This window comes from Pezoporus occidentalis, unplaced genomic scaffold, assembly GCF_034315485.1.
Source record: "Pezoporus occidentalis ecotype Australia unplaced genomic scaffold, CSIRO_AGI_Poc_V1 ctg933, whole genome shotgun sequence".
In the NCBI taxonomy this organism is placed as follows: domain Eukaryota; kingdom Metazoa; phylum Chordata; class Aves; order Psittaciformes; family Psittacidae; genus Pezoporus; species Pezoporus occidentalis.
The window spans coordinates 1-25,331 of record NW_026916298.1 but is presented as its reverse complement, the minus strand read 5'-3'; the positions used below and the strand labels follow the sequence as shown (position 1 = coordinate 25,331).

The 25,331-nt window shown below is 58.5% G+C and overlaps 1 protein-coding gene across 1 annotated transcript; it reads left to right on the top strand.

The window, feature by feature from the left end:
- Positions 1-6,844: 6,844 nt before the first annotated feature.
- On the top strand, positions 6,845-24,680 carry GATAD2B (GATA zinc finger domain containing 2B; the record flags this gene model as incomplete). Its single annotated transcript, XM_062606092.1, has 9 exons — positions 6,845-7,094; positions 10,730-11,059; positions 14,408-14,537; positions 14,726-14,857; positions 14,956-15,087; positions 16,403-16,573; positions 20,391-20,706; positions 23,033-23,235; positions 24,570-24,680. Coding segments are annotated over exons 2-9 (1,524 nt in total), but the record flags the coding sequence as incomplete, so codon positions are not given.
- Positions 24,681-25,331: the final 651 nt, after the last annotated feature.

Sequence of the window (25,331 nt, the reverse complement as noted above, 5' to 3'; positions counted from 1 at the left end):
AGCCTTTCTCCATCCCACTCATGCCAGGCCTGGCATCATGGGCTGGGCTGGCCGGAATTCCATGGGCAATTCCCAAGGTCCTAAGCAGCGAGCTCTGGCCGCGGCATTCCAGCTGCATCGGGAAGCCCATTGGGATCAATTCCATCCGCATGCCTCGTGCTCCTCTTATCCCAGCCCATCCCGGGGTGGGTTGCTTCATTCCCGGCGATCCCGGGGTTGGGATTTGCTGCCATGCGGAGCCATCGATATTCCCCATGGAAAACGGGGTTCCTGCCGCAGGGTTTGGATTCCCAAGGCCTGGAAGCTCGGTGTGGATCCGGGAAGTGATTCCCGTCACGTTGGCATGGTTGGAACTGATGGGCTTCAAGGGGTTTTCCAGCCTTTTCCACACCTTTCCAATCCCTTCCCACCCTTTTCCAACCCCTTCCAACCCTTTTCCACCCCTTTCCAACCCTTTTCCAACCCTTTTCCAACCCCTTCCCACCCCTTCCCACCCTTTTCCAACCCTTTTCCAACCCTTTCCAACCCTTTTCCAAGCCTTTCCAACCGCTTCTTCCAGGCCTTTTCCAACCCTTTTCCAACCCCTTCCAACATCTTCCCACCCTTTTCCAACCCTTTTCCAACCCTTTTCCAACCCCTTCCCACCCCTTTCCAACCCTCTTCCAACCCTCTTCCAACCCCTTCCAACCCTTTCCAACCCTTTCCAACCCTTTTCCAACCCCTTCCCATCCCTTCCCACCCCTTTCCACCCCTTCCCACCCTTTTCCACCCCTTTCCAACCCCTTTCCAACCCTTCTCCAACCAATTTCCAACCCCTTCCCACCCCTTTTCCAACCCTTTTCCAACGCCTTCCACCCCTTTACAACCCCTTCCAAGCATTTCCAACTGCTTCTTCCAGGCCTTTTCCAAGCCTTTTCCAACCCCTTCCAACCCTTTTCCAACCCCTTCCAACCCCTTCCCACCCTTTCCCAACCCTTTTCCAACCCCTTCCAACCCTTTCCAACCGCTTCTTCCAGGCCTCTTCCCACCCTTTTCCAACCCTTTTCCACCCCTTTTCCAACCCCTTCCCACCCTTTTCCAACCCTTTTCCACCCCTTTCCCAACCCTTTCCCAACCCTTTCCCAACCCTTTCCCACCCCTTTCCCACCCCTTTTCCACCCCTTTTCCAACCCCTTCCACCCCTTTACAACCCCTTCCAAGCCTTTCCAACCGCTTCTTCCAAGCCTTTTCCAACCGCTTCCAACTCCTTCCAACCCCTTCCAAGCCTTTCCAATCCCTTCCAGCCTTTCCTTCCCACCCTTTTCCCACCCTTTTCCCACCCTTTTCCCACCCTTTTCCCACCCTTTTCCCACCCTTTTCCCACCCTTTTCCCACCCTTTTCCCACCCTTTTCCCACCCTTTTCCCACCCTTTTCCCACCCTTTTCCCACTCTTTTCCCACCCTTTTCCCACCCCTTCCAACCTCCTCTTCCAACTCTTTTCTAACCCCTTCCAGTCTCTTCTTCCACCCCTTTTCCACCCCTTTTCCACCCCTTTTCCACCCCTTTTCCACCCTTTTTCCACCCCTTTTCCACCCCTTTTCCACCCCTTTTCCACCCCCTTTCCACCCCTTTCCACCCCCTTTTCCACCCCTTTTCCACCCTTTTTCCACCCCTTTTCCACCCCTTTTCCACCCTCCTTTTCCACCCCCTTTCCACCCCCTTTCCACCCCCTTTCCACCCGTTTTCCACCCGTTTTCCACCCGTTTTCACCCCTTTTCCACCCCTTTTCCACCCCTTTTCCACCCCTTTTCCACCCCTTTTCCACCCCTTTTCCACCCCTTTTCCACCCCTTTTCCACCCCTTTTCCACCCCTTTTCCACCCCTTTTCCACCCCTTTTCCACCCCTTTTCCACCCCTTTCCACCCCTTTCCACCCCTTTCCACCCCCTTTCCACCCCTTTTCCACCCCTTTTCCACCCCTTTTCCACCCTCCTTTTCCACCCCTTTTCCACCCTCCTTTTCCACCCCTTTTCCACCCCTTTTCCACCCCTTTTCCACCCCTTTTCCACCCCTTTCCACCCCTTTCCACCCCTTTCCACCCCCTTTCCACCCCCTTTCCACCCCCTTTCCACCCCTTTCCACCCCTTTTCCACCCCTTTTCCACCCCTTTTCCACCCCTTTTCCACCCCTTTTCCACCCCTTTTCCACCCCTTTTCCACCCCTTTTCCACCCCCTTTTCCACCCCCTTTCCACCCCCTTTCCACCCCTTTTCCCCCCCAGTTCCCCTCTCCTTTTCCACCCCCTTTCCACTCTCCTTTTCCCCTCTCCTTTTCCACCCCCTTTTCCACCCCTTTTCCACCCCTTTTCCACCCCTTTTCCACCCCTTTTCCACCCCTTTTCCACCCCCTTTCCACCCCTTTTCCACCCCTTTTCCACCCCCGTTTCCACCCCGTTTCCACCCCTTTTCCACCCCTTTTCCACCCCTTTTCCACCCCTTTTCCACCCCTTTTCCACCCCTTTTCCACCCCTTTCCACCCCCCACCCCCTTTCCACCCCTTTTCCACCCTCCTTTTCCACCCCTTTTCCACCCCTTTTCCACCCCTTTTCCACCCCTTTTCCACCCCTTTTCCACCCCTTTTCCACCCCCTTCTCCACCCTTTTCCACCCCTTTTCCACCCCTTTTCCACCCCCTTTCCACCCCCTTTCCACCCCCTTTCCACCCCTTTCCACCCCTTTCCCACCCCTTTCCCTCTCCTTTTCCTCTCCTTTTCCACCCCTTTTCCACCCCCTTTCCACCCCCTTTCCACCCCTTTTCCACCCCTTTTCCACCCCTTTTCCACCCCCTTTCCACCCCTTTCCCACCCCTTTTCCACTCTCCTTTTCCACTCTCCTTTTCCACCCCTTTTCCACCCCTTTTCCACCCCTTTTCCACCCCTTTTCCACCCCTTTTCCACCCTTTTCCACCCTTTTCCACCCTTTTCCACCCCTTTTCCACCCCTTTTCCACCCCCTTTTCCTCCCCTTTTCCTCCCCTTTTCCTCCCCTTTTCCTCCCCTTTTCCTCCCCTTTTCCTCCCCTTTTCCTCCCCTTTTCCTCCCCTTTTCCACCCCTTTTCCACCCCTTTTCCACCCCCTTTCCACCCCCTTTCCACCCCCTTTCCCACCCCTTTCCCACCCCTTTCCCACCCCTTTCCCACCCCTTTCCCACCCCTTTCCCACCCCTTTCCCACCCCTTTCCCACCCCCTTTCCACCCCTTTCCCACCCCTTTTCCACCCCTTTTTCCACCCCTTTTTCCACCCTCCTTTTCCACCCCTTTTCCACCCCTTTTTCCACCCCCTTTTCCACCCCTTTTTCCACCCTTTTTCCACCCCTTTTCCACCCCCTTTCCACCCCCTTTCCACCCCCTTTCCACCCCTTTTCCACCCCCTTTCCACCCCCTTTTCCACCCCTTTTCCACCCCTTTTCCACCCCTTTTCCACTCTCCTTTTCCACCCCTTTTCCACTCTCCTTTTCCACTCTCCTTTTCCACCCCCTTTTCCACCCCTTTTCCACCCCTTTTCCACCCCCTTTCCACCCCTTTTCCACCCTCCTTTTCCACCCTCCTTTTCCACCCTCCTTTTCCACCCCTTTTCCACCCCTTTTCCACCCCTTTTCCACCCCTTTTCCACCCCTTTTCCACCCCTTTTCCACCCCTTTTACTCCCCCTTTACACCCCCTTTTCCACCCTTTTCCACCCTTTTCCACCCCTTTTCCACCCCTTTTCCACCCCTTTTCCACCCCTTTTCCACCCCTTTTCACCCCTTTTCACCCCTTTCACCCCTTTCCACCCCTTTTCCACCCCTTTTCCACCCCTTTTCCACCCCTTTTCCACCCTCCTTTTCCACCCCCTTTTCCACCCCCTTTTCCACCCCTTTTCCACCCCTTTTCCACCCTCCTTTTCCACCCCTTTTCCACCCCTTTTCCACCCCTTTTCCACCCCTTTTCCACCCCTTTTCCACCCCTTTTCCACCCCTTTTCCACCCCTTTTCCACCCCTTTTCCACCCCTTTCCCACCCCTTTTCCACTCTCCTTTTCCACCCCCTTTCCACCCCCTTTCCACCCCTTTTCCACCCTCCTTTTCCACCCTCCTTTTCCACCCTCCTTTTCCACCCCTTTTCCACCCCCTTTCCACCCCCTTTCCACCCCCTTTCCACCCCTTTTCCACCCCTTTTCCACCCCTTTTCCACCCTCCTTTTCCACCCCTTTTCCACCCTCCTTTTCCACCCCTTTTCCACCCCCTTTCCACCCCCTTTCCACCCCTTTTCCACCCCTTTTCCACCCCCTTTTCCTCCCCTTTTCCACCCCTTTTCCTCCCCTTTTCCACCCCTTTTCCACCTCCTTTTCCACCCCTTTTCCTCCCCTTTTCCACCCTTTTCCACCCCTTTTCCACCCCTTTTCCACCCCTTTTCCACCCCTTTTCCACCCCTTTCCCACCCCTTTCCCACCCCTTTCCCACCCCTTTCCCACCCCTTTCCCACCCCTTTTCCACCCCTTTCCCTCCTGCTTGATTCCCTGATCTCCACATGGAGATGGCTCCATCTGATGCCCGTGGTCAAGGAGGGACCAGGCTGTTGATGGGAATTCCCATGCATGGAATGGCTGGAAGCGATCCCGGGAATGCCGGGATTTGCACTGGAAGGGGTCGAGTGGAGGCTGCATCTTCTCCCTATGGAATCATGCAATGGCTTGGATGGAGCCCGGCTGCTTCCAAGCAGAGATCCCTACTTATCAATGGGAATGCTGAGGCGGATGCGGGCTTCCGGAGGGTTTCCCAATGGGAAGTCCGGCCCAACCTCAGGTGTTTTCCCCTTTTCCCTTAACTTCTGTCTTAATCCTGGATAACGTTGGGTATCCCTGGATGCTGCTGGGCCCCTGCCCATGGCTGCTCCTGGCCTCGGGATGGAGCGGCTTCCCGTTGGGAATAACCTGTTGGGATTGGAGTTGAGGGATGGAGCCCAGCTCCCTTAGGCTGTGTTAAACCCAGATTTGGGATGAGTTTAGGGATCAGGTTGGGATTAACCCATGGAAGTGCTGTGCTCATCCCTGTCCTCAGCTCAGGAGGAGGGATGGAGATTCCCAAAGCCAGCAAAAGGAAGGGATCGGATCCGGGAACTGCTCCGGGAGGTTGGAAGCGACGCGGAGCTGCGGTGGATCCCTTGGGAATGCTGCCCCATCCATCCATCCCTCTCTGCTGCTCCTGCATCCCTGCAACGCTCGGCCCGCTTCCGGGTGCTTAAAGGCGATGGAGGCATTCCCAATGTTGGGAATGAGCTTGGAGCAGCTCCCAGGGGCTCCGGGAATCCTGGAGAAAGGCTTTGGATAAGGGATGGCGACGGGATGTGAGGCAGGAGGGTGGCGGGAGCTCACCCTGGACCCCCGGGTACCTTAATCCCTTATCAGGTGCCTTGGGAATTCCATCTTTCCCAGTATCCCATCCCAACGGGAGCTCGCATCCCGCTTTTCGGCTCGCGGTACCTGGAATGCCGAACCCTCACTTGGATGAGGAGAAGATGGGCACGGGGCGGGATTCCTCAGGCAGGGAATGGCTTGGCTTTGGGAAGCAGCAGCCATCAAAGGCCTCTTCATGGATGCTCCAATGGGATGAGCGATCCAGGGATGCAGTGACCATGCCCCGAGCGTCGTGCATGGACCCGGGGACCACATTCCAGCTTTGGAAGCGTGGCGCTGAGGCCGGAATGCTGGGAGACAGGGGCAGGAAAGCATCCCAATTCCAGGTTTTCCATGGATCGGCTTCGGGATGGGACCCAAGGAATGCGGTCGGGAGAGCAGCAGGGAAGGGAACGCTGGGGCTGGGATGCTGGTGGCACCTGAGGAGCGTTTCCCATGGATGGAACACGTGGAAGCATGGATGGGAATTCCCTCGGGAGCATCCGTTGCCTGTTGGAGGCTGTGGGCTTCCTTCGAGATACGGAGATCCATTTCCCCTTTGGGAATCGCAACCTGGAAGGTTCCAGCGCCATCGGAACCCGTTGGGATGCTGCTTCCCGTTGGGTTTGGATTGGGATAACGTGGCCATTCCCTTTGGAAAAGCCTCCAACTGCCTCGGGAATGGAAGGGGCTTAGAGCAGAGTGCTCCGGGAAGGAGCCCTTTCCCTTTGGATCGTGGTGCAGGAGCTGAGGGCCGGTGCCCCAATCCAAGGGGAATACGGGATAATGGCATTCCCGACCCTTGGATTTGAGCCTTTTCCCCCATTCCTGCCCATGTTAACGGTGGATATTCGGGTACGTGAAGCTTTGCTTCACCGGGACCATCCCCGTGTCCCTCCCAGGGAAGAGCTCCCTCAGATCCCATCCCCATTCCCGTTATCCCACCCCTCCATCCCTTTCCCAAAGCCCAGCTTCCCGAGAGCCCCTTTGGGAGCTGCTCCAGCATCGCCTTGGTACCCGCGACCGGGAGCCCCGCATCCCTGCGCCGATGGGGGCCGCATCCCTTTCCTTTGCCTTCCTCCCTCTTCCTCTTCCCTGATCCCGGTGCTGCCGAGGCCTCGGGATGCGCTCTTCCGCTTGGGAAGGATTTGGCCACCAAGGGGTTAAAACCCCGGCTCTCATGAATGAAGCCAAACTTTGGCTGGGGGCCAAGCATGGGGTGGCGGAGATGGAAAATGGGGGGGGGGGTTCCTTTTCCATGCATCCCAATCCATGACCTCTTCCAAAGAGCCGATCCCAACCCCCCCCCCCCCCCAATCCTTGCTCCCAAACCGCCTCCGCCTGGCTCTTTTCCCGATTTTTTTTCCCTCTTTTTTTGCCTTCCCCCCCCCCCCCCGCTTCCCGCAAGGCATGCCGGGAATCCGGGAGAGCATCCCCCCTTTTCTTTTGTTTCCTCCACCAGTCACGGCGCATGATTGGCAGGCGAGTGCCCGCTCGGAGCCGGGCTTGGGATCGGGATCGCTGCCGGGAGGGGGATGGCACACGGGGCCGCCTCCCCTCATCCCCATCCCAAATCCCTGCCTCTTCCTCCTGCTCTTCCCGAAGGCTCCTCTCTGCCCCTGCCCCTCTTCCCTTGGCTCCTTGAGCCTCTTGGCAAGTCGAGGAGGCGGCGCCGGGGAGCCCGGACCTGTGAGTATTCCCTTCGGGATCCATCCCATGGGATTTGCCAACTCCACGCCGGGCCTCGCTCAACGCTTCCCCCCCCCCCTTCCCCATCCCAATCCCACCCTTCCCACCTCTCTCCATTGGAATTCCTCCCACCCCCGTCCCCAACCAGCGCCGCAGGTACCGAAGCAAATCCAAGGAATTCCGTGCTTCCCTTCCCTTTCCCCCCCCCCTAATTAATGGGATGCTGTTAATGACTCCGTGAATGATTTTAATCCCCCCCCCCCCATGTGTGTCTATGGCTCCCGGCCAGCGGCGCGCACAAAGGCAGGGCCGCAGTCGAGGGAATCGCGGCGCATTATATAAGGAAGCCTGCGTCATTCCCGGTTGGAATGGGCATGGGAGGAGGAGGAGGAGGGTGGAGGTGAAGGCTCCGTTCCCCCCCCCCCCCCCTTTTTCTGCCTCCTGTATTCCTGCTGTTCCATTGGTGGGGGGGGGGGGGAGCGTTTTCCAGCAGCATCTTCCCAATTGCTGGCCAATTCCTTATGGATATGTGTGTATGGATCCGTGGCTAGATGGATATGAGGGACACGGGCGGTATTCCCGCTGAGGAGCAGCTTTCCCGAGGGTTTATGGAGCAGGGAATGGTGTCCCTGGTGCTGGATGATCCCAGAAGGAAGTTGGCTGAAAGCAAACTTAGGAGAAAGGGGGGGGGGTTGGAAAAACCTGGGAAGAGGCTTTGGAGAAGGGATATAGGGATAGGAGAAGGGGAATGGCTTTAAGCTGCTGGATAGGGGGCCTGAGGCTGAAGTCATTCCCTGTTGAGCGTGATGGGATCCCGGGATGGGACGGAGGGAGCAGGTTTGGATGCCCCATCCCCGGCGGTGCTGGATGGGGCTTGGAGCATCCTGGTCCAGCTTAAAGCTGCCTTCATCCCACCGCATCCCAAGGTTGGGATCCCCTGCCCCCTATCCCAAACTCATCCCGGGATGCTCCGCGCCGGCCTCGCCGCTGTTGCCTCCGTCCCTGCATCCCTATGGATGTCGGGAACGTGGCCTTGGCACCGTGGGCTCGGCTCTCCCAGCGGGATGTCCCACCGGGAAGAGCGGAACTGTTGCTGCTGCTGCAGCCCTGATCCCATTGGAATCCCTCCCGGTTCTCCGCTAAAACACCTCCTTTGTCTCCCATTTATTCCCCTTGGGAAGCTGGGAAAAGCTTTCCCCCCCCCCCACACCCCACCCTGGGTTTAAGGGCTCTCAGCTCTTTCCTCTTTGTTCCAAGCTGGATTTGGGGCTCGGTATTCCTTTAAATCCCTGCTCCGGCCTTACCTGCATGGCCAGTTCCTCCTCCCTGTGGTATTCCCGACAACTTCCAATGGGCAGCATGGGGATGCAAGGAGCAGGAGGGCGGCTTTGCTTCTGCCTCGGTGCTGGCCCAAGCTCTTCTCCGCAGGTGGGAATGTCGGGAATTCCCTGGCTAGGTCCTGATCCAGTCGGGAATGTTGTTTGGGAATGGGAGACAGCCATTTTGTGTGGCTGTGCCGAGACCTTGGCTCCTTTTCCGTGCCAGCTGGAGACACCGGAGCGGCTCCATCCCGTGGGATGCTCGGGATGAGGAGCCCATCCGTAGGGAAGACGGGCTTTCCGCTATGGCCGAGCGCATTGGGATGGCCTCGAGGCTCTGCCGTGGGTTAGGAGCGGGCTCCATGATCCCGTTTGGAATGCTCACGGCTCCGAGTGATCCCGGATTGCGATCCTGGGCTCCTTCCCTGCGATGGGAAGGGAATCATTCCCGATCCCGGTACCCCAGCGCCTGCGTGATGCTGCCGTAGAGTGGCTCCGGTGGGATCAGCTCCCCTTGCGCTTAGGACCTGAGGGATGCCTTGGAAGAGCCGGTTGGGACTCACCGGGATCGCCGGGCTCCGTCCTTTTCCAAGGCTTTGGAATGCTGCCGGAGATGGCTCCGTCCGGTTGGGGTCGTTGCCCATGGCCCAAGCTCTGCACCCCATTCCCGATGGGAGCTCCCATGCAGGCTCCTCCTGCTCCATAGGGCTCTGCTTGTTCCAGGGAGGGAATTCCCATCCATGGATGCGCAGGGGCCCGATCCTGCAGCGTTCCCGGTGCTCTCCGTAGGGATGCTGGGGGTTAAAGCCGGCCACTGGGAATGGGTGGCTCCGAGCGAGGGGATGCAGATGGGAGCGGGCTCCTGCTTAGGGGCTGGGATACAGGCACGAGGAGGGTTGGATCGATGGGAATGGTGTTGGATGTGGGGATTGGAAGCTCGTTCTTGCCATGCTTCACCTTTAGCTTGGAATCGGCTCCAGAGGCGATTCCAGCCTGGATCCGCAGGGATACACCCCGGGCTTCCCTCATGGGATAACGGCAGATCCTTAGGGAATGCCGGCTGCCGGAGGGGGTGAGGCCGGATGGTCCGGTTTGGGATGAGCCCGGGGCCTCCATCCTTGCCAGTGGGATCCCAGCAGCAGGCTGAGGGATTCCCGAATCCTGGAATGGCGGGGAAAGCAACAAGTGGATGCTGCTGGGGTGTTCCCTTGGTGCTTGTTGGCCGAGGCCTTCTTTTCCCACCGGGATATTCCCTGTCTGCGTCCCGGCGCGCTGCTTCCTCCCTTATGGAATGCTATGGGCTGGAAGGGTTCAAGCTGCTCCCATCCGAGCCGTACGGAAGGGATCCATTCGCTTTACACCTCGACGCGGAGCTCGTTCCCTCGGGATGAAGCAGCTTCCCGATGGGAATCACCCATGAGGGTTGGGGCTCCCTTTCCCTGCCCCTCCTCCTCCTCCTCCTTTCATCTCCCAGGCGCATCCCTGGCATCCCGACCGCAGCCTCTCCCTATCCCGCAGCCCTTTCCCTTCTCCAGCTCCTTGACCCCCCCAGCATTCCCTGGGGCTGGAATAGCAACGGCGCAGGTGGCTCCCGGGCTTGCCCCCGCTTGTCCGGCTCCATTGGGTTGCCGCCGCCGTGCACGTTCCGGTAGGGAAAAGCCGTGCCGAGGGGCTGGGATGGAGTTTTCCTGCTTTTCCATAGGGATTCCCGCAGGTAGCCCTTGGGATCATGCCCTTGTCTCCAGGTTTCCTGTAGCCCCCTTTAGGAGCTGCTCCCGGTGTCCGTCCCCATCTTCCCCTGTTCCCAGGTGGAATTCCCTTGGCTCTTCCCGATGGGTGCAGCCGGAGCAGGGTGATGGGGCTGGGCTCTGCCTCCTGCCTGCTTCTGTCTCCCAGCGGCATTCCCAGCCCTGGGAGAGGGAGCAGGGATGGGGAAGGGGGGGTGCCTCCATCCCGCATTCCTCACCCACGCAAGGGGACGGTCCTTGGGCAGCTCTTGGGATGCTCAATCCGGGCCTCGGGTCCCCATCCGAAGGGGAAAAAGCCATGGAATGAAGCCTTTGAGCTTCCCATCTCCCCTTGCCAACGGGCTTAACGCTGTGGTGGCCTCGCCCTGGTGATCCTAAAGGATCCCGAGCCACTTGGGTTGCGCCCAGTGGTGGTTCATTGCTGCCTCTAGGCTTGTATCCGCCGTTCCCAAGGGAATTCGGGATGCCGGAAGCCTGCGGCCCTTCCTTCCCCTTGCTTTGGGATCTGGGATGCAGTGGGGGGGCGGTCGCTCCGTGCCTCCCATTGACGGTGCCCCGTATCCCGCAGGATGGACAGGATGACGGAGGATGCTCTGCGCCTCAACCTGCTCAAGCGGAGCCTGGACCAGGCCGAGGAGCGCGACGACGTCCTGGCCAAGAGGCTGAAGATGGAAGGGCACGAGGCCATGGAGCGCCTCAAGATGCTGGCCCTGCTCAAGAGGAAAGACCTGGCCGGGCTCGACGTCCCCCACGAGCTGGCCGTGAAGCCGGACGCCGGGAAGGGCTACGAGGAAAAGCTCAACGGGAGCCTCCGGCCCCACGGCGACGGCAGGACCGGGGGGAGGCCGGGCAAGGAGAACATCAATGAGGAGCCCGTGGATATGAGCGCCAGGAGGAGGTGGGTGCTCCCTTTCTCTTGCTTTTGAGGGTGTCAAATGGACCTTTTTTTGGGGGGGGGGGGGGTCCCCATTGGATGGAGGCAGGAGGAGCAGAGCTTGCTGTCAGCTGCTGTTGGCTTTGCTGCTTATTCCAGCCCGCATCCGCATGGATTCTGTGGCTCCTGCATCCCTGTGTTGGGCATTGAAAGGTGCAGCCGTAGGGCCGGGTGGGATGGAGCTTGGAGCAATCTGGTCCAAGCTGGAAAGGTCCCTTCATCCCAACGGGAAGGAGCTGCTGGTCCTTCCCATGCAGAGCTGGGCTCTGGATGTAGATGCCGGTGTTCCAACCGGGATGGGGGACTGGAAGGGGAAGGATCTCCATGCTCCCTCTGGGTGCTATAGCGAATGTGAGACCCTCTGTCACCCTTTGGCCTATGGAGCATCCTTCGTCGGTGCTGTTGTTCTCGAGGGTGTAAGTGTCCTCCTGGGGGGGCATCTGGGTGCACCCAGCACCCTGTGGGTTCACCTGGGTCCTGCTCCGAGGCCATCATGGGGGTGTTGCTCCTCTGGAAAGCACAGTTCTCCCCCAAAACCCAAGGGGTGCCCCAGTGTGGGTGGCACTCAGCCACTTGGCAAAGGGGGTTAAGCTTCTGAGGTGCTAAATGTGGGAGTGATGGCTCTGGGTGTAAGATACTGCACATCCAGTTGGGTACTGGCACGTCCAGTTGGGTACCGGCACATCCAGTTGGGTACCGGCACATCCAGTTGGGTGCAGCACATCCAGTTGGATGCTGGCACATCCAGTTGGGTGCAGCACATCCAGTTGGATGCTGGCACATCCAGTTGGGTGCAGCACATCCAGTTGGATGCTGGCACATCCAGTTGGGTGCAGCACATCCAGTTGGGTACCGGCACATCCAGTTGGGTACCGGCACATCCAGTTGGGTGCCAGCACATCCAGTTGGGTGCAGCACATCCAGTTGGATGCTGGCACATCCAGTTGGGTGCAGCACATCCAGTTGGGTGCAGCACATCCAGTTGGGTACCGGCACATCCAGTTGGGTGCAGCACATCCAGTTGGGTGCAGCACATCCAGTTGGGTACCGGCACATCCAGTTGGGTGCAGCACATCCAGTTGGGTATGAACACATCCAGTTGGGTGCAGCACATCCAGTTGGGTATGAACACATCCAGTTGGGTGCAGCACATCCAGTTGGGTGCTGGCACATCCAGTTGGGTGCTGGCACATCCAGTTGGGTGCAGCACATCCAGTTGGGTACCGGCACATCCCGTTGGGTACCAGCACATCCAGTTGGGTACCAGCACATCCCGTTGGGTACCGGCACGTCCAGTTGGGTACCAGCACATCCCGTTGGGTACCAGCACATCCCGTTGGGTACCAGCACATCCATTTGGGTACCGGCACATCCCGTTGGGTACCGGCACATCCAGTTGGATACCAGCACATCCTGTTGGGTACGAACACATCCAGTTGGGTGCCAGCACGTCCAGTTGGGTACCGGCACATCCAGTTGGGTACCGGCACATCCAGTTGGGTGCAGCACATCCGGTTGGGTGCAGCACATCCAGTTGGGTATGAACACATCCAGTTGGGTGCAGCACATCCAGTTGGGTGCAGCACATCCAGTTGGGTGCAGCACATCCAGTTGGGTGCAGCACATCCAGTTGGGTACCGGCACATCCAGTTGGGTGCAGCACATCCAGTTGGGTACCGGCACATCCCGTTGGGTACTGGCACATCCAGTTGGGTACCGGCACATCCAGTTGGGTGCAGCACATCCAGTTGGGTACCGGCACATCCCGTTGGGTACCGGCACATCCCGTTGGGTACTGGCACATCCCGTTGTGTACCGGCACATCCCGTTGGGTACCGGCACATCCTGTTGGATACCGGCACATCCAGTTGGATACCGGCACATCCAGTTGGGTACCGGCACATCCAGTTGGGTACCGGCACATCCAGTTGGGTACGAACACATCCAGTTGGGTACCGGCACATCCAGTTGGATACCGGCACATCCAGTTGGATACCGGCACATCCCGTTGGGTACCAGCACATCCCGTTGGGTACCGGCACATCCAGTTGGGTACCAGCACATCCAGTTGGGTACCAGCACATCCCGTTGGGTACCGGCACATCCCGTTGGGTACCAGCACATCCCGTTGGGTACCAGCACATCCCGTTGGGTACCGGCACATCCAGTTGGGTACCAGCACATCCCGTTGGGTACCGGCACATCCCGTTGGGTACCGGCACATCCAGTTGGGTACCAGCACATCCCGTTGGGTACCAGCACATCCATCCCAACGTGATCCTTTACAACTCCAGGTATCCCTGAGCTGTATCCAAGGATGCTGGAGGAGGAGGAAGCCCCGCTGGGCTCAAGGCTTAGTTGCCTTCCGTCCCTCTAACCCAAGAGGTTGGGATGCTGTTCCTCAGTGGAAGCGCATCCCGAGGCTTGGGATTGGTTCCGGCAGGATCCATGTGATCAGCACGTGTTCATCCCATCCAACAGCAGCTTTTCCCCTTGGAAAGCTGAATCGAACCCACTGGGATGCAGGATGGGTTGTGTGGATGGAGCGGGGCCCACTGGCATCCACGGGATGCTCTGGACCACGCCACCTTCTCCTGTGCTCCGGGATGGAGCAGCTGGAAAAGCCTTGGGATCCTGCAGGAATGGGATAGCTGGGGATCACAGTCTGGGGTCAGATGATTCCTCCCTGTTGGTTCGGATGGGGTGGAGCCACGCTGCTGGGGGTGCTTTTCCAGCTGGGATCTCCGTATGGATGAGGTTTGCGGGTGGATGTGCCCTGGAATTCCATGCAACCGCCTGGGAGATGAAGCCAAGACGCTGGGAGCCACATTCCCACTCTGAGCATCCCATTGCCCTCGGAGCAGCCAAGCCTGGAAGCTTGGATTCAGCTCCGGGCTTCCTCTTGGAAGCCAAAAACTTGGGATCGGATCATCCATGCGCCTCCTGCTGCAGCCTCAGGGCAGAGACCTCCCGGTGGTGCTGAGCCCCCACGGGCCTCAGTGCTTCACACTGCCTTAGTGCACAATTCCCAAGGTTTTCCAAGCATTTCCTTCCATTTGGAACAGCAGAAGGCTTTTATTAGTGCCTCCTTCCTCGGAATGGGGTTTGCTTCCCACACCTTCCCCTTATCCCAGGGCAGGAAACCCCATTCCAACGTGGCTTTTCCCTTCTTCCATCCCGGCTCTCTATGGGCACGGAGCACGGTGCCGAGCTCCAGTTCGCATCCCTGGTGATTGGGGGGGGGTTATTCCACTCGGGATCCGTTCCTCCTGGCTCCATATTCCCACCTTTATCCTTACACCCCCCCCGCAGCGAGCAGGACAGGGGCCGATTGACCCCATCCCCGGACATCATCGTCCTCTCCGACAACGAAGCCTCCAGCCCCCGTTCCAGCTCCCGCATGGAAGAGCGCCTCAAGGCAGCCAACCTGGAGATGTTCAAGGTAGGGAAGAGCCTGCTTTTCCTGATGGATGCTCCAGCACGGAGCCATTCCACTGCTGGGATTTGGAAGGGGGGGATGACGGGGGGACACCTTTGGGGCATCACCATCCCTGCTGATCCATGGAGGAAAGCATCGTCGTGCTCTTCCCGCTGCCGGGAAGGTGAATGGGATTTGGGATCTCTCCCTAGGGGAAGAGCATAGAGGAGAGGCAGCAGCTCATCAAGCAGCTCCGGGATGAGCTGCGGCTCGAGGAGGCCAGGCTGGTGCTGCTGAAGAAGCTGAGGCAAAGCCAGCTGCAGAAGGAGAACGTGGTGCAGAAGGTGAAGCATCCCATGGGGCTGGATGAGGATGAGGAGGGGGCTGGCTCCGGGCATGGAATTGCATCCCTGATGCCGCCTCTCCTTTGCTCCCCACGCAGACTCCCGTGGTGCAGAACGCGGCCTCCATCGTCCAGCCTTCTCCTGCTCACGTGGGACAGCAGGGACTGTCCAAGCTGCCCTCCAGGCCTGGAGCTCAGGGGGTTGAGCCTCAGAACCTAAGGACATTACAGGTGAGAATTCCCAACATCCCTTCCCTATGGAGACGCCGGCTCCAAGGGGTTCCCGGCACCGTGAGCCTGGTGACGCACGCTTGGGCTGGGAAGTTCCCTCTCACCTAAGAGGAATCATGGAATCAATCATTCCCCTTTTCCTGCCCCTCCATCCCTTCTCCGAGGCCCCTTCCCAGGTTTCCCTTCAGGAGCCTCCTCCAGGCTCAGCCATCCCCACGGAGCAGCTCATGGATGCGCATGGGGATGGATGGAGGCCGCTCCAGGTGATGCCCTGGCTTGTGTGATGTGGAAGGAGCTGCCTTGGGATCTGTCCCATTTGGGAATGCCGCCTCTGGGGCTCTTTATGGGGCTTTGGGATACTCCGAGTGTTCCATGAGCTCCGGGAACGGGCTTTATCCCTTCCTGCCTCCACGTTGGAATAGGGATGCGGGATGCAGCGCATCCCCCTGCCTCCTGCTCCTTCCTTCCTTCCCTCCCAGCATTCCCAATTCCCTTTGTTTGGGATGGGTGTTGGCTTTGCTATGGCAACGAGCCGGGCTCAGGCCCGTTGTGGGATGGGGCTGCTGAAGGAAGCTCCTTGTTTGCCCTGGCTTTGGGAGCCTTTCCTTTGGGATGCAGCATCCCGGGAAGCAGCTGAAGGGCACGGGGAGGAAGGGAAGAGGCTGCCGGGCAGGAGGTGCTTCCATGAGGGGATTGAGCTGTCGGACCTCTCTGTTCCCATTGGAGCCATTGGGAGAAGCCTCTGCTCCGGGGCTTCCCAATCCCGGGGTGATGGTTGGGATCGCCTGGGATCGAGGTGTGAAACAGGCCCCTGCATTCCTGCCCCAACAAGCTCCCTTCCCTGGGAGCAGCCCTCTTAGACCCATTCCATGTGGAGCTCCAGCAGCGGTGTGAATCCCGGCTGGAAGAGCTCCGTGCTCCTCAATCCCGTTTTTCCCTTCTTGTTTCTCCATATGGATTAACCCAGGATCACAGGAGCATGGAATTGGATTGAAGGGAGCTTAAAGCTCATCCAGCTCCAACCCCCTTCCTGTAGTCCAGCTTGCTCCAAGCCCCATCCAGCCTGGCCTTGAGCGCTGCCAGGATGTGGGGCTTGGCAACAACTTCCAAGCCATCCCATCCCAGATCCTGGAAGTCCCTGGCTCATGGGAAGCAGTCGCTCCATGAGATTCCCACCCCTTCCCTTGACTCAGAAACCAGGGATAGGTGACCACGAGGCTTCGGCCCTCCGGGTCATCAAGGAGCACGGAGTTCCTGGAGCAGCATTCCGAGGAACGGGAATGCCCTCAGGCCTTGCTTCTCCCCCCCCATCCAGGGTCACAGCGTCATCCGCTCGGCCAGCACCACCACCCTGCCCCACATGCTCATGTCCCAGCGCGTGATCGCTCCCAGCCCTGCCCAGCTCCAGGGCCAGAGGGGGCCTCCCAAACCCGGCCTCATCCGGACCACGACGCCCAGCATGAATCCAGCCATCAACTACCAGCCAGTAAGGTCCCATCCCGCCCTTCCGATGGGAATGGGGAGAGCGCCCAGCGCTCGGCGTGGAGGTCGCAGGAGGACACACGCCAAGGGGAGGGGATGGATGGGCTTGAAATGATGGGGAAACATGGAATGGGTTGGGAAGGATGGGCTTGAAATGATGGGGAATCCTGGAATGGGTTGGGTTGGGAAGGATGGGCTTGAAATGATGGGGAATCATGGGATGGGTTGGAAAGGATGGGCTTGAAATGATGGGGAATCATGGGATGGGTTGGGAAGGATGGGCTTGAAATGATGGGGAAACATGGAATGGGTTGGGAAGGATGGGCTTGAAATGATGGGGAATCATGGGATGGGTTGGGAAGGATGGGCTTGAAATGATGGGGAAACATGGAATGGGTTGGGAAGGATGGGCTTGAAATGATGGGGAAACATGGAATGGGTTGGGAAGGATGGGCTTGAAATGATGGGGAATCATGGAATGGGTTGGGTTGGGAAGGATGGGCTTGAAATGATGGGGAATCATGGAATGGGTTGGGTTGGAAAGGATGGGCTTGAAATGATGGGGAATCATGGAATGGGTTGGGAAGGATGGGCTTGAAATGATGGGGAATCATGGAATGGGTTGGGTTGGGAAGGATGGGCTTGAAATGATGGGGAATCATGGAATGGGTTGGGAAGGATGGGCTTGAAATGATGGGGAATCATGGAATGGGTTGGGAAGGATGGGCTTGAAATGATGGGGAATCCTGGAATGGGTTGGGTTGGAAAGGATGGGCTTGACCTGATGGGGAATCATGGAATGGGTTGGGAAGGATGGGCTTGAAATGATGGGGAATCATGGAATGGGTTGGGTTGGAAAGGATGGGCTTGAAATGATGGGGAATCATGGGATGGGTTGGGTTGGGAAGGATGGGCTTGAAATGATGGGGAAACATGGAATGGGTTGGGTTGGAAAGGATGGGCTTGAAATGATGGGGAAACATGGAATGGGTTGGGAAGGATGGGCTTGAAATGATGGGGAATCATGGAATGGGTTGGGAAGGATGGGCTTGAAATGATGGGGAATCCTGGAATGGGTTGGGTTGGGAAGGATGGGCTTGAAATGATGGGGAAACATGGAATGGGTTGGGATGGATGGGCTTGAAATGATGGGGAATCCTGGAATGGGTTGGGTTGGGAAGGATGGGCTTGAAATGATGGGGAATCATGGAATGGGTTGGGTTGGGAAGGATGGGCTTGAAATGATGGGAAATCATGGAATGGGTTGGGTTGGGAAGGATGGGCTTGAAATGATGGGGAAACATGGAATGGGTTGGGAAGGATGGGCTTGAAATGATGGGGAATCATGGAATGGGTTGGGATGGATGGGCTTGACCTGATGGGGAATCATGGAATGGGTTGGGAAGGATGGGCTTGAAATGATGGGGAAACATGGAATGGGTTGGGAAGGATGGGCTTGAAATGATGGGGAAACATGGAATGGGTTGGGATGGATGGGCTTGAAATGATGGGGAATCCTGGAATGGGTTGGGTTGGGAAGGATGGGCTTGAAATGATGGGGAATCATGGAATGGGTTGGGAAGGATGGGCTTGAAATGATGGGAAATCATGGAATGGGTTGGGTTGGGAAGGATGGGCTTGAAATGATGGGGAAACATGGAATGGGTTGGGAAGGATGGGCTTGAAATGATGGGGAATCATGGAATGGGTTGGGAAGGATGGGCTTGAAATGATGGGGAATCCAGGAATGGGTTGGGAAGGATGGGCTTGAAATGATGGGGAATCATGGAATGGGTTGGGAAGGATGGGCTTGAAATGATGGGGAATCCTGGAATGGGTTGGGTTGGGAAGGATGGGCTTGAAATGATGGGGAAACATGGAATGGGTTGGGATGGATGGGCTTGAAATGATGGGGAATCCTGGAATGGGTTGGGTTGGGAAGGATGGGCTTGAAATGATGGGGAATCATGGAATGGGTTGGGTTGGGAAGGATGGGCTTGAAATGATGGGAAATCATGGAATGGGTTGGGTTGGGAAGGATGGGCTTGAAATGATGGGGAAACATGGAATGGGTTGGGTTGGGAAGGATGGGCTTGAAATGATGGGGAATCATGGAATGGGTTGGGAAGGATGGGCTTGAAATGATGGGGAATCCTGGAATGGGTTGGGTTAGGAAGGATGGGCTTGAAATGATGAGGAAACATGGAATGGGTTGGGAAGGATGGGCTTGAAATGATGGGGAATCATGGAATGGGTTGGGTTGGGAAGGATGGGCTTGACCTGATGGGGAATCCTGGAATGGGTTGGGAAGGATGGGCTTGAAATGATGGGGAATCATGGAATGGGTTGGGTTGGAAAGGATGGGCTTGAAATGATGGGGAATCATGGAATGCGTTGGGTTGGAAAGGATGGGCTTGAAATGATGGGGAATCATGGAATGGGTTGGGTTGGGAAGGATGGGCTTGAAATGATGGGGAATCATAGAATGGGTTGGGAAGGATGGGCTTGAAATGATGGGGAATCATGGAATGGGTTGGGTTGGGAAGGATGGGCTTGAAATGATGGGGAATCATAGAATGGGTTGGGAAGGATGGGCTTGAAATGATGGGGAATCCTGGAATGGGTTGGGAAGGATGGGCTTGAAATGATGGGGAATCATGGAATGGGTTGGGAAGGATGGGCTTGAAATGATGGGGAATCATGGAATGGGTTGGGAAGGATGGGCTTGAAATGATGAGGAAACATGGAATGGGTTGGGAAGGATGGGCTTGAAATGATGAGGAATCATGGAATGGGTTGGGAAGGATGGGCTTGAAATGATGGGGAATCATGGAATGGGTTGGGAATGATGGGCTTGAAATGATGTGGAATCATGGAATGGGTTGGGAAGGATGGGCTTGAAATGATGGGGAATCCTGGAATGGGTTGGGAAGGATGGGCTTGAAATGATGGGGAATCATGGAATGGGTTGGGTTGGGAAGGATGGGCTTGACCTGATGGGGAATCATGGAATGGGTTGGGAAGGATGGGCTTGAAATGATGGGGAAACATGGAATGGGTTGGGTTGGGAAGGATGGGCTTGAAATGATGGGGAAACATGGAATGGGTTGGGAAGGATGGGCTTGAAATGATGGGGAATCATGGAATGGGTTGGGTTGGGAAGGATGGTCTTGAAATGATGGGGAATCATGGAATGGGTTGGGTTGGGAAGGATGGGCTTGAAATGATGGGGAAACATGGAATGGGTTGGGAAGGATGGGCTTGAAATGATGAGGAAACATGGAATGGGTTGGGTTGGGAAGGATGGGCTTGAAATGATGGGGAATCATGGAATGGGTTGGGAAGGATGGGCTTGAAATGATGAGGAAACATGGAATGGGTTGGATTGGAAAGGGTGGGCTTGAAATGATGGGGAATCATGGAATGGGTTGGGAAGGATGGGCTTGACCTGATAGGGAATCCTGGAATGGGTTGGGTTGGGAAGGAGCCTCAAGCTCATCCCAACCCCTCATCCAAGCCCCTCTCCAGGTGGCTGTAGGCCCTGGGAGATGCTCTAAGGATCAGCCCGGCACTGAGATCTCCAATCTCAGCATTCCAATCGAGACAAGCGGGGTTATCCTCCCCGTGTTATTCCCAATCCTTCCCAGCCCCACACATTTCCGGAGGGAATTGTCCCCGTTGGGAACGCCAATGGGCCGGGAGGGGATGCGCCCTGCGAGCAGCCCTGCTCCGGGCATGGGATTCCAGAGGCCTGGAGCTCCCTGGGCACCGCTTTGGGATGGGATCCTTCATCCTGAGCTCGCATTCCTCTTCCTCACCAGCAATCCAGCTCGTCCGTGCCGTGCCAGCGGAGCTCCTCCTCGGCCATCTACATGAACCTCGCCTCCCACCTCCCGCCCGGCTCCGTGGCCAGGGTCTCCTCTCCCCTTCCCAGCCCCAGCGCTTTGTCCGACGCCGCCAATTCCCAAGCCGCTGCCAAGCTGGCCCTCCGGAAGCAGCTGGAAAAGACCCTGCTGGAGATCCCCCCCCCAAAACCCCCCGCTCCCCTCCTGCATTTCCTCCCCAGCGCGGCCAACAGCGAGTTCATCTACATGGTGGGGCTGGAGGAGGTGGTGCAGAGCGTCATCGACAGCCAAGGTGAGCGCCCGGGGTGCTGCTGTCCCATCCCATCCCATCCCATCCCATCCCATCCCATCCCATCCCCACCCCATCCCATCCCATCCCATCTTATCCCATCCCACCCCATCCCATCCCCATCCCATCCCATCCCATCCCACCCCATCCCATCCTATCCCATCCCATCCCCACCCCATCCCCATCCCATCCCATCCCACCCCATCCCATCCCATCCCATCCCCATCCCATCCCCATCCCATCCCATCCCACCCCATCCCATCCCCATCCCATTTCCCATCCCATCCCAATCCCATTCCAATGCCATCCCATTCCCATCCCATCCCAATCCCATCCCCAATCCCATCCCATCCCATTCCCCATCCCATTCCCCATCCCATCCCATAGGATCCACCCAATCCCATCCCACCCAATCCCACCCCATCCCATCCATCCCATCCCACCCCATCCCATCCATCTCATCCCATCCCATCCCGATCCCATCCCATCCATCCCATCCCATCCCACCCCATCCCACCCCATCCCCATCCCATCCCATCCCATCCACCCCATCCCATCCCATCCCATCCACCCCATCCCACCCCACCCCACCCCATCCCCTAGGGAGTCGATGGGAAAACCCCACATGGGTGCTTTGGGAGATCTCTGCTCCTCCCTGCTTGGCTGCCTGCAACGGGAGGAGGCCAGAACCTGGTTGTCCCCCCCCAAGCCCAACCCCAAGCAGTCGGAGCCGCTTTGGCGGCCTTGGTGTGCCAAGGTCCTGGAATAGCCTTGGAATTGCCCTGGGAGCTGCCAGCCCCGTGGTGCCGGCTCCCATCCCATTGGGATGCCCCTGGGAGCTGGGTGGATGGGATTGAGGCGGTGCAGCCCTATGGGGCTGCGGCCGTGCGCTTCCGGCTGTTCCTAAGCCAAGCCCCATCAGGTTGAGGGCAAACCTTGTCCTGTTTCTCCCTTGGGAATGCCGGGATCATGGCGGCAGCACCATCCCGGAATTCCCTTCCTGGATCCTTCCCATCCTCTCTGCCTTTACCTGGGATGGAGTCAGCACCATCCCGGAATTCCCTTCCTGGATCCTTCCCATCCTCTCTGCCTGCACATGGGATGGAGGCAGAACCATCCCGGAATTCCCTTTGCTGGATCCTTCCCATCCTCTCTGCCCGCACATGGGATGGAGGCAGCACCATCCCGGAATTCCCTTCCTGGATCCTTCCCATCCTCTCTGCCCGCACATGGGATGGAGGCAGCACCATCCCGGAATTCCCTTCCTGGATCCTTCCCATCCTCTCTGCCCGCACCTGGGATGGAGGCAGCACCATCCCGGAATTCCCTTCCTGGATCCTTCCCATCCTCTCTGCCTTCCCCTGGGATGGAGGCAGCCCCATCCCGGAATTCCCTTGCTGGATCCTTCCCATCCTCTCTGCCTTCACCTGGGATGGAGGCAGCCCCATCCCGGAATTCCCTTGCTGGATCCTTCCCATCCTCTCTGCCTTCACATGGGATGGAGGCAGCACCATCCCGGAATTCCCTTTGCTGGATCCTTCCCATCCTCTCTGCCAGTGCCTGGGATGGAGGCAGCACCATCCCGGAATTCCCTTCCTGGATCCTTCCCATCCTCTCTGCCTTCCCGTGGGATGGAGGCAGCACCATCCCGGAATTCCCTTCCTGGGTCCTTCCCATCCTCTCTGCCTTCCCATGGGATGGAGGCAGCACCATCCCGGAATTCCCTTGCTGGATCCTTCCCATCCTCTCTGTGAGCACATGGGATGGAGGCAGCACCATCCCGGAATTCCCTTCCTGGATCCTTCCCATCCTCTCTGCCTTCCCATGGGATGGAGGCAGCACCATCCCGGAATTCCCTTCCTGGATCCTTCCCATCCTCTCTGCCAGTGCTTGGGATGGAGGCAGCACCATCCCGGAATTCCCTTGCTGGATCCTTCCCATCCTCTCTGCCTTCACATGGGATGGAGGCAGCACCATCCCGGAATTCCCTTGCTGGATCCTTCCCATCCTCTCTGCCCGCACATGGGATGAAGGCAGCACCATCCCGGAATTCCCTTCCTGGATCCTTCCCATCCTCTCTGCCTTCCCATGGGATGGAGGCAGCACCATCCCGGAATTCCCTTCCTGGATCCTTCCCATCCTCTCTGCCTTCACATGGGATGGAGGCAGCACCATCCCGGAATTCCGTTCCTGGATCCTTCCCATCCTCTCTGCCTTCACCTGGGATGGAGGCAGCGACACCAGTGCTGGTTGTGGTTTTGCCCCTTGTTTCTCCTCCTGTTTCCCCCCCCCCAGCCCCATTCCCATCCTGTTTTATGGCATTCCCTAGGGAAAAGCTGCTCCTCCGTGCTGCGCGTGGAGCCCTTCGTGTGCGCCCAGTGCCGCACGGACTTCACCCCGCACTGGAAGCAGGAGAAGAACGGGAAGATCCTGTGCGAGCAGTGCATGACGTCCAACCAGAAGAAGGCCCTCAAGGCCGAGCACACCAACAGGCTCAAGAACGCCTTCGTCAAGGCCCTGCAGCAGGAGCAGGCGAGTGCACGGATCCCACTTGGAAGCTCGGCATTCCCAAGCTTTGGAGCTGTCGGGTTTGCCGTGGGTTTGGGAGCGCCGGAGAGGTTGCTCCTTTTGCTGCTTTCCTTTCCCTTTTGGCTGTGATGGAAGGGGTGGGAAGTGGATTTGGGTGTGGAAAGAGGGAATTCTCCACATTCCCGGGATGGATCAGTGCTGGGATGTCCTTTAGAGGCCATGGGGGGGGAATGTAGAGGGAAGCCCCTTGATGCACTGCAGGATCCGTTTGGGATGCGTCCGATGGGGAAGGAGGAGCCTTTGGGGGGTGCTGGGTGCTGAGGGGGTGCTGAGGAGGGTGCTGGGTGCTGAGGGGGCGCTGGGTGCTGAGGGGGTGCTGAGGAGGGTGCTGGGTGCTGAGGAGGGTGCTGGGTGCTGAGGGGGTTGCTGAGGGGGTGCTGAGGGGGTGCTGGGTGCTGAGGAGGGTGCTGGGTGCTGAGGGTTGCTGGGTGCTGAGGAGGGTGCTGGGTGCTGAGGAGGGTGCTGAGGAGGGTGCTGGGTGCTGAGGAGGGTGCTGGGTGCTGAGGGGGTGCTGGGTGCTGAGGAGGGTGCTGGGTGCTGAGGGGGTGCTGGGTGCTGAGGGGGTGCTGGGTGCTGAGGGGGTGCTGGGTGCTGAGGAGGTGCTGGGTGCTGAGGGGGTGCTGGGTGCTGGGTGCTGAGGGGGTGCTGAGGGGGTGCTGGGTGCTGAGGGGGGTGCTGGGTGCTGAGGGGGCTGTGGGTGCTGAGGGGGTGCTGGGTGCTGAGGGGGTGCTGGGTGCTGAGGGGGTGCTGGGTGCTGACGGGGTGCTGAGGGGGTGCTGGGTGCTGGGTGCTGGGTGCTGAGGAGGGTGCTGGGTGCTGAGGGGGTGCTGGGTGCTGAGGGGGTGCTGAGGAGGGTGCTGGGTGCTGAGGGGGTGCTGGGTGCTGAGGGGGTGCTGAGGAGGGTGCTGGGTGCTGGGTGCTGAGGGGGTGCTGGGTGCTGGGTGCTGAGGGGGTGCTGAGGGGGTGCTGGGTGCTGAGGAGGTGCTGGGTGCTGAGGGGGTGCTGGGTGCTGAGGAGGTGCTGGGTGCTGAGGGGGTGCTGGGTGCTGGGTGCTGAGGGGGTGCTGGGTGCTGAGGGGGTGCTGAGGAGGGTGCTGGGTGCTGGGTGCTGAGGAGGTGCTGGGTGCTGAGGGGGTGCTGGGTGCTGGGTGCTGAGGGGGTGCTGGGTGCTGAGGGGGTGCTGAGGAGGGTGCTGGGTGCTGGGTGCTGAGGAGGTGCTGGGTGCTGAGGGGGGTGCTGGGTGCTGGGTGCTGAGTGGGTGCCGGTCCCGTGCCGCAGGAGATCGAGCAGCGGCTGCAGCAGCAGGCAGCCCTGTCCCCCACCGCGGCGCCCGCCGGCTCCGGCGTCAGCAAACAGGAGAACATCCTGAGGCATCACACGCTCCGGCAGGTCGGGATGCGGTGGGATGCATGGGGTGGGGTGGGATGAGAATTGGATGGGATGGGATGGGGTGGGATGGGATGGAATTAGGATGGAATGGATTAGATGGGATGGGGGGGATGGGATGGATGGGATGGGGATTGCATGGGATGGGATGGGATGGGATGAATTGGATGGGATGAAAGGGATGGGATGGGATGGAATGGGATGGGGTGGGATGGATGGGATGGGGGGATGGGATGGGATGAGAATTGGATGGGATGGGATGGGTTGGGATGAGAATTGGATGGGATGGGATGTAATAGGATGGGATGAATGGGATGGGTTGGGGTGGAGTGGGATGGAATAGGATGGGATGGATTGGATGGGATGGGGATGGGATGAATTGGATGGGATGGGATGGATGGAATGGGGATGGGATGGGAATTGGATGGGATGGGGTGGGATGGCGTGGATGGGATGGGGTGGGATGGGATGAATGGGATGGGGTGAGATGGGATGAGAATTGGATGGGATGGGATGTAATGGGATGGGATGGGATGGATGGGATGGGATGAATGGGATGGATGGGATGGGATGGGGATGGGATGGGATGAGAATTGGATGGGATGGGATGAATGGGATGGGATGGGATGGGATGGGATGGGATGAATGGGATGG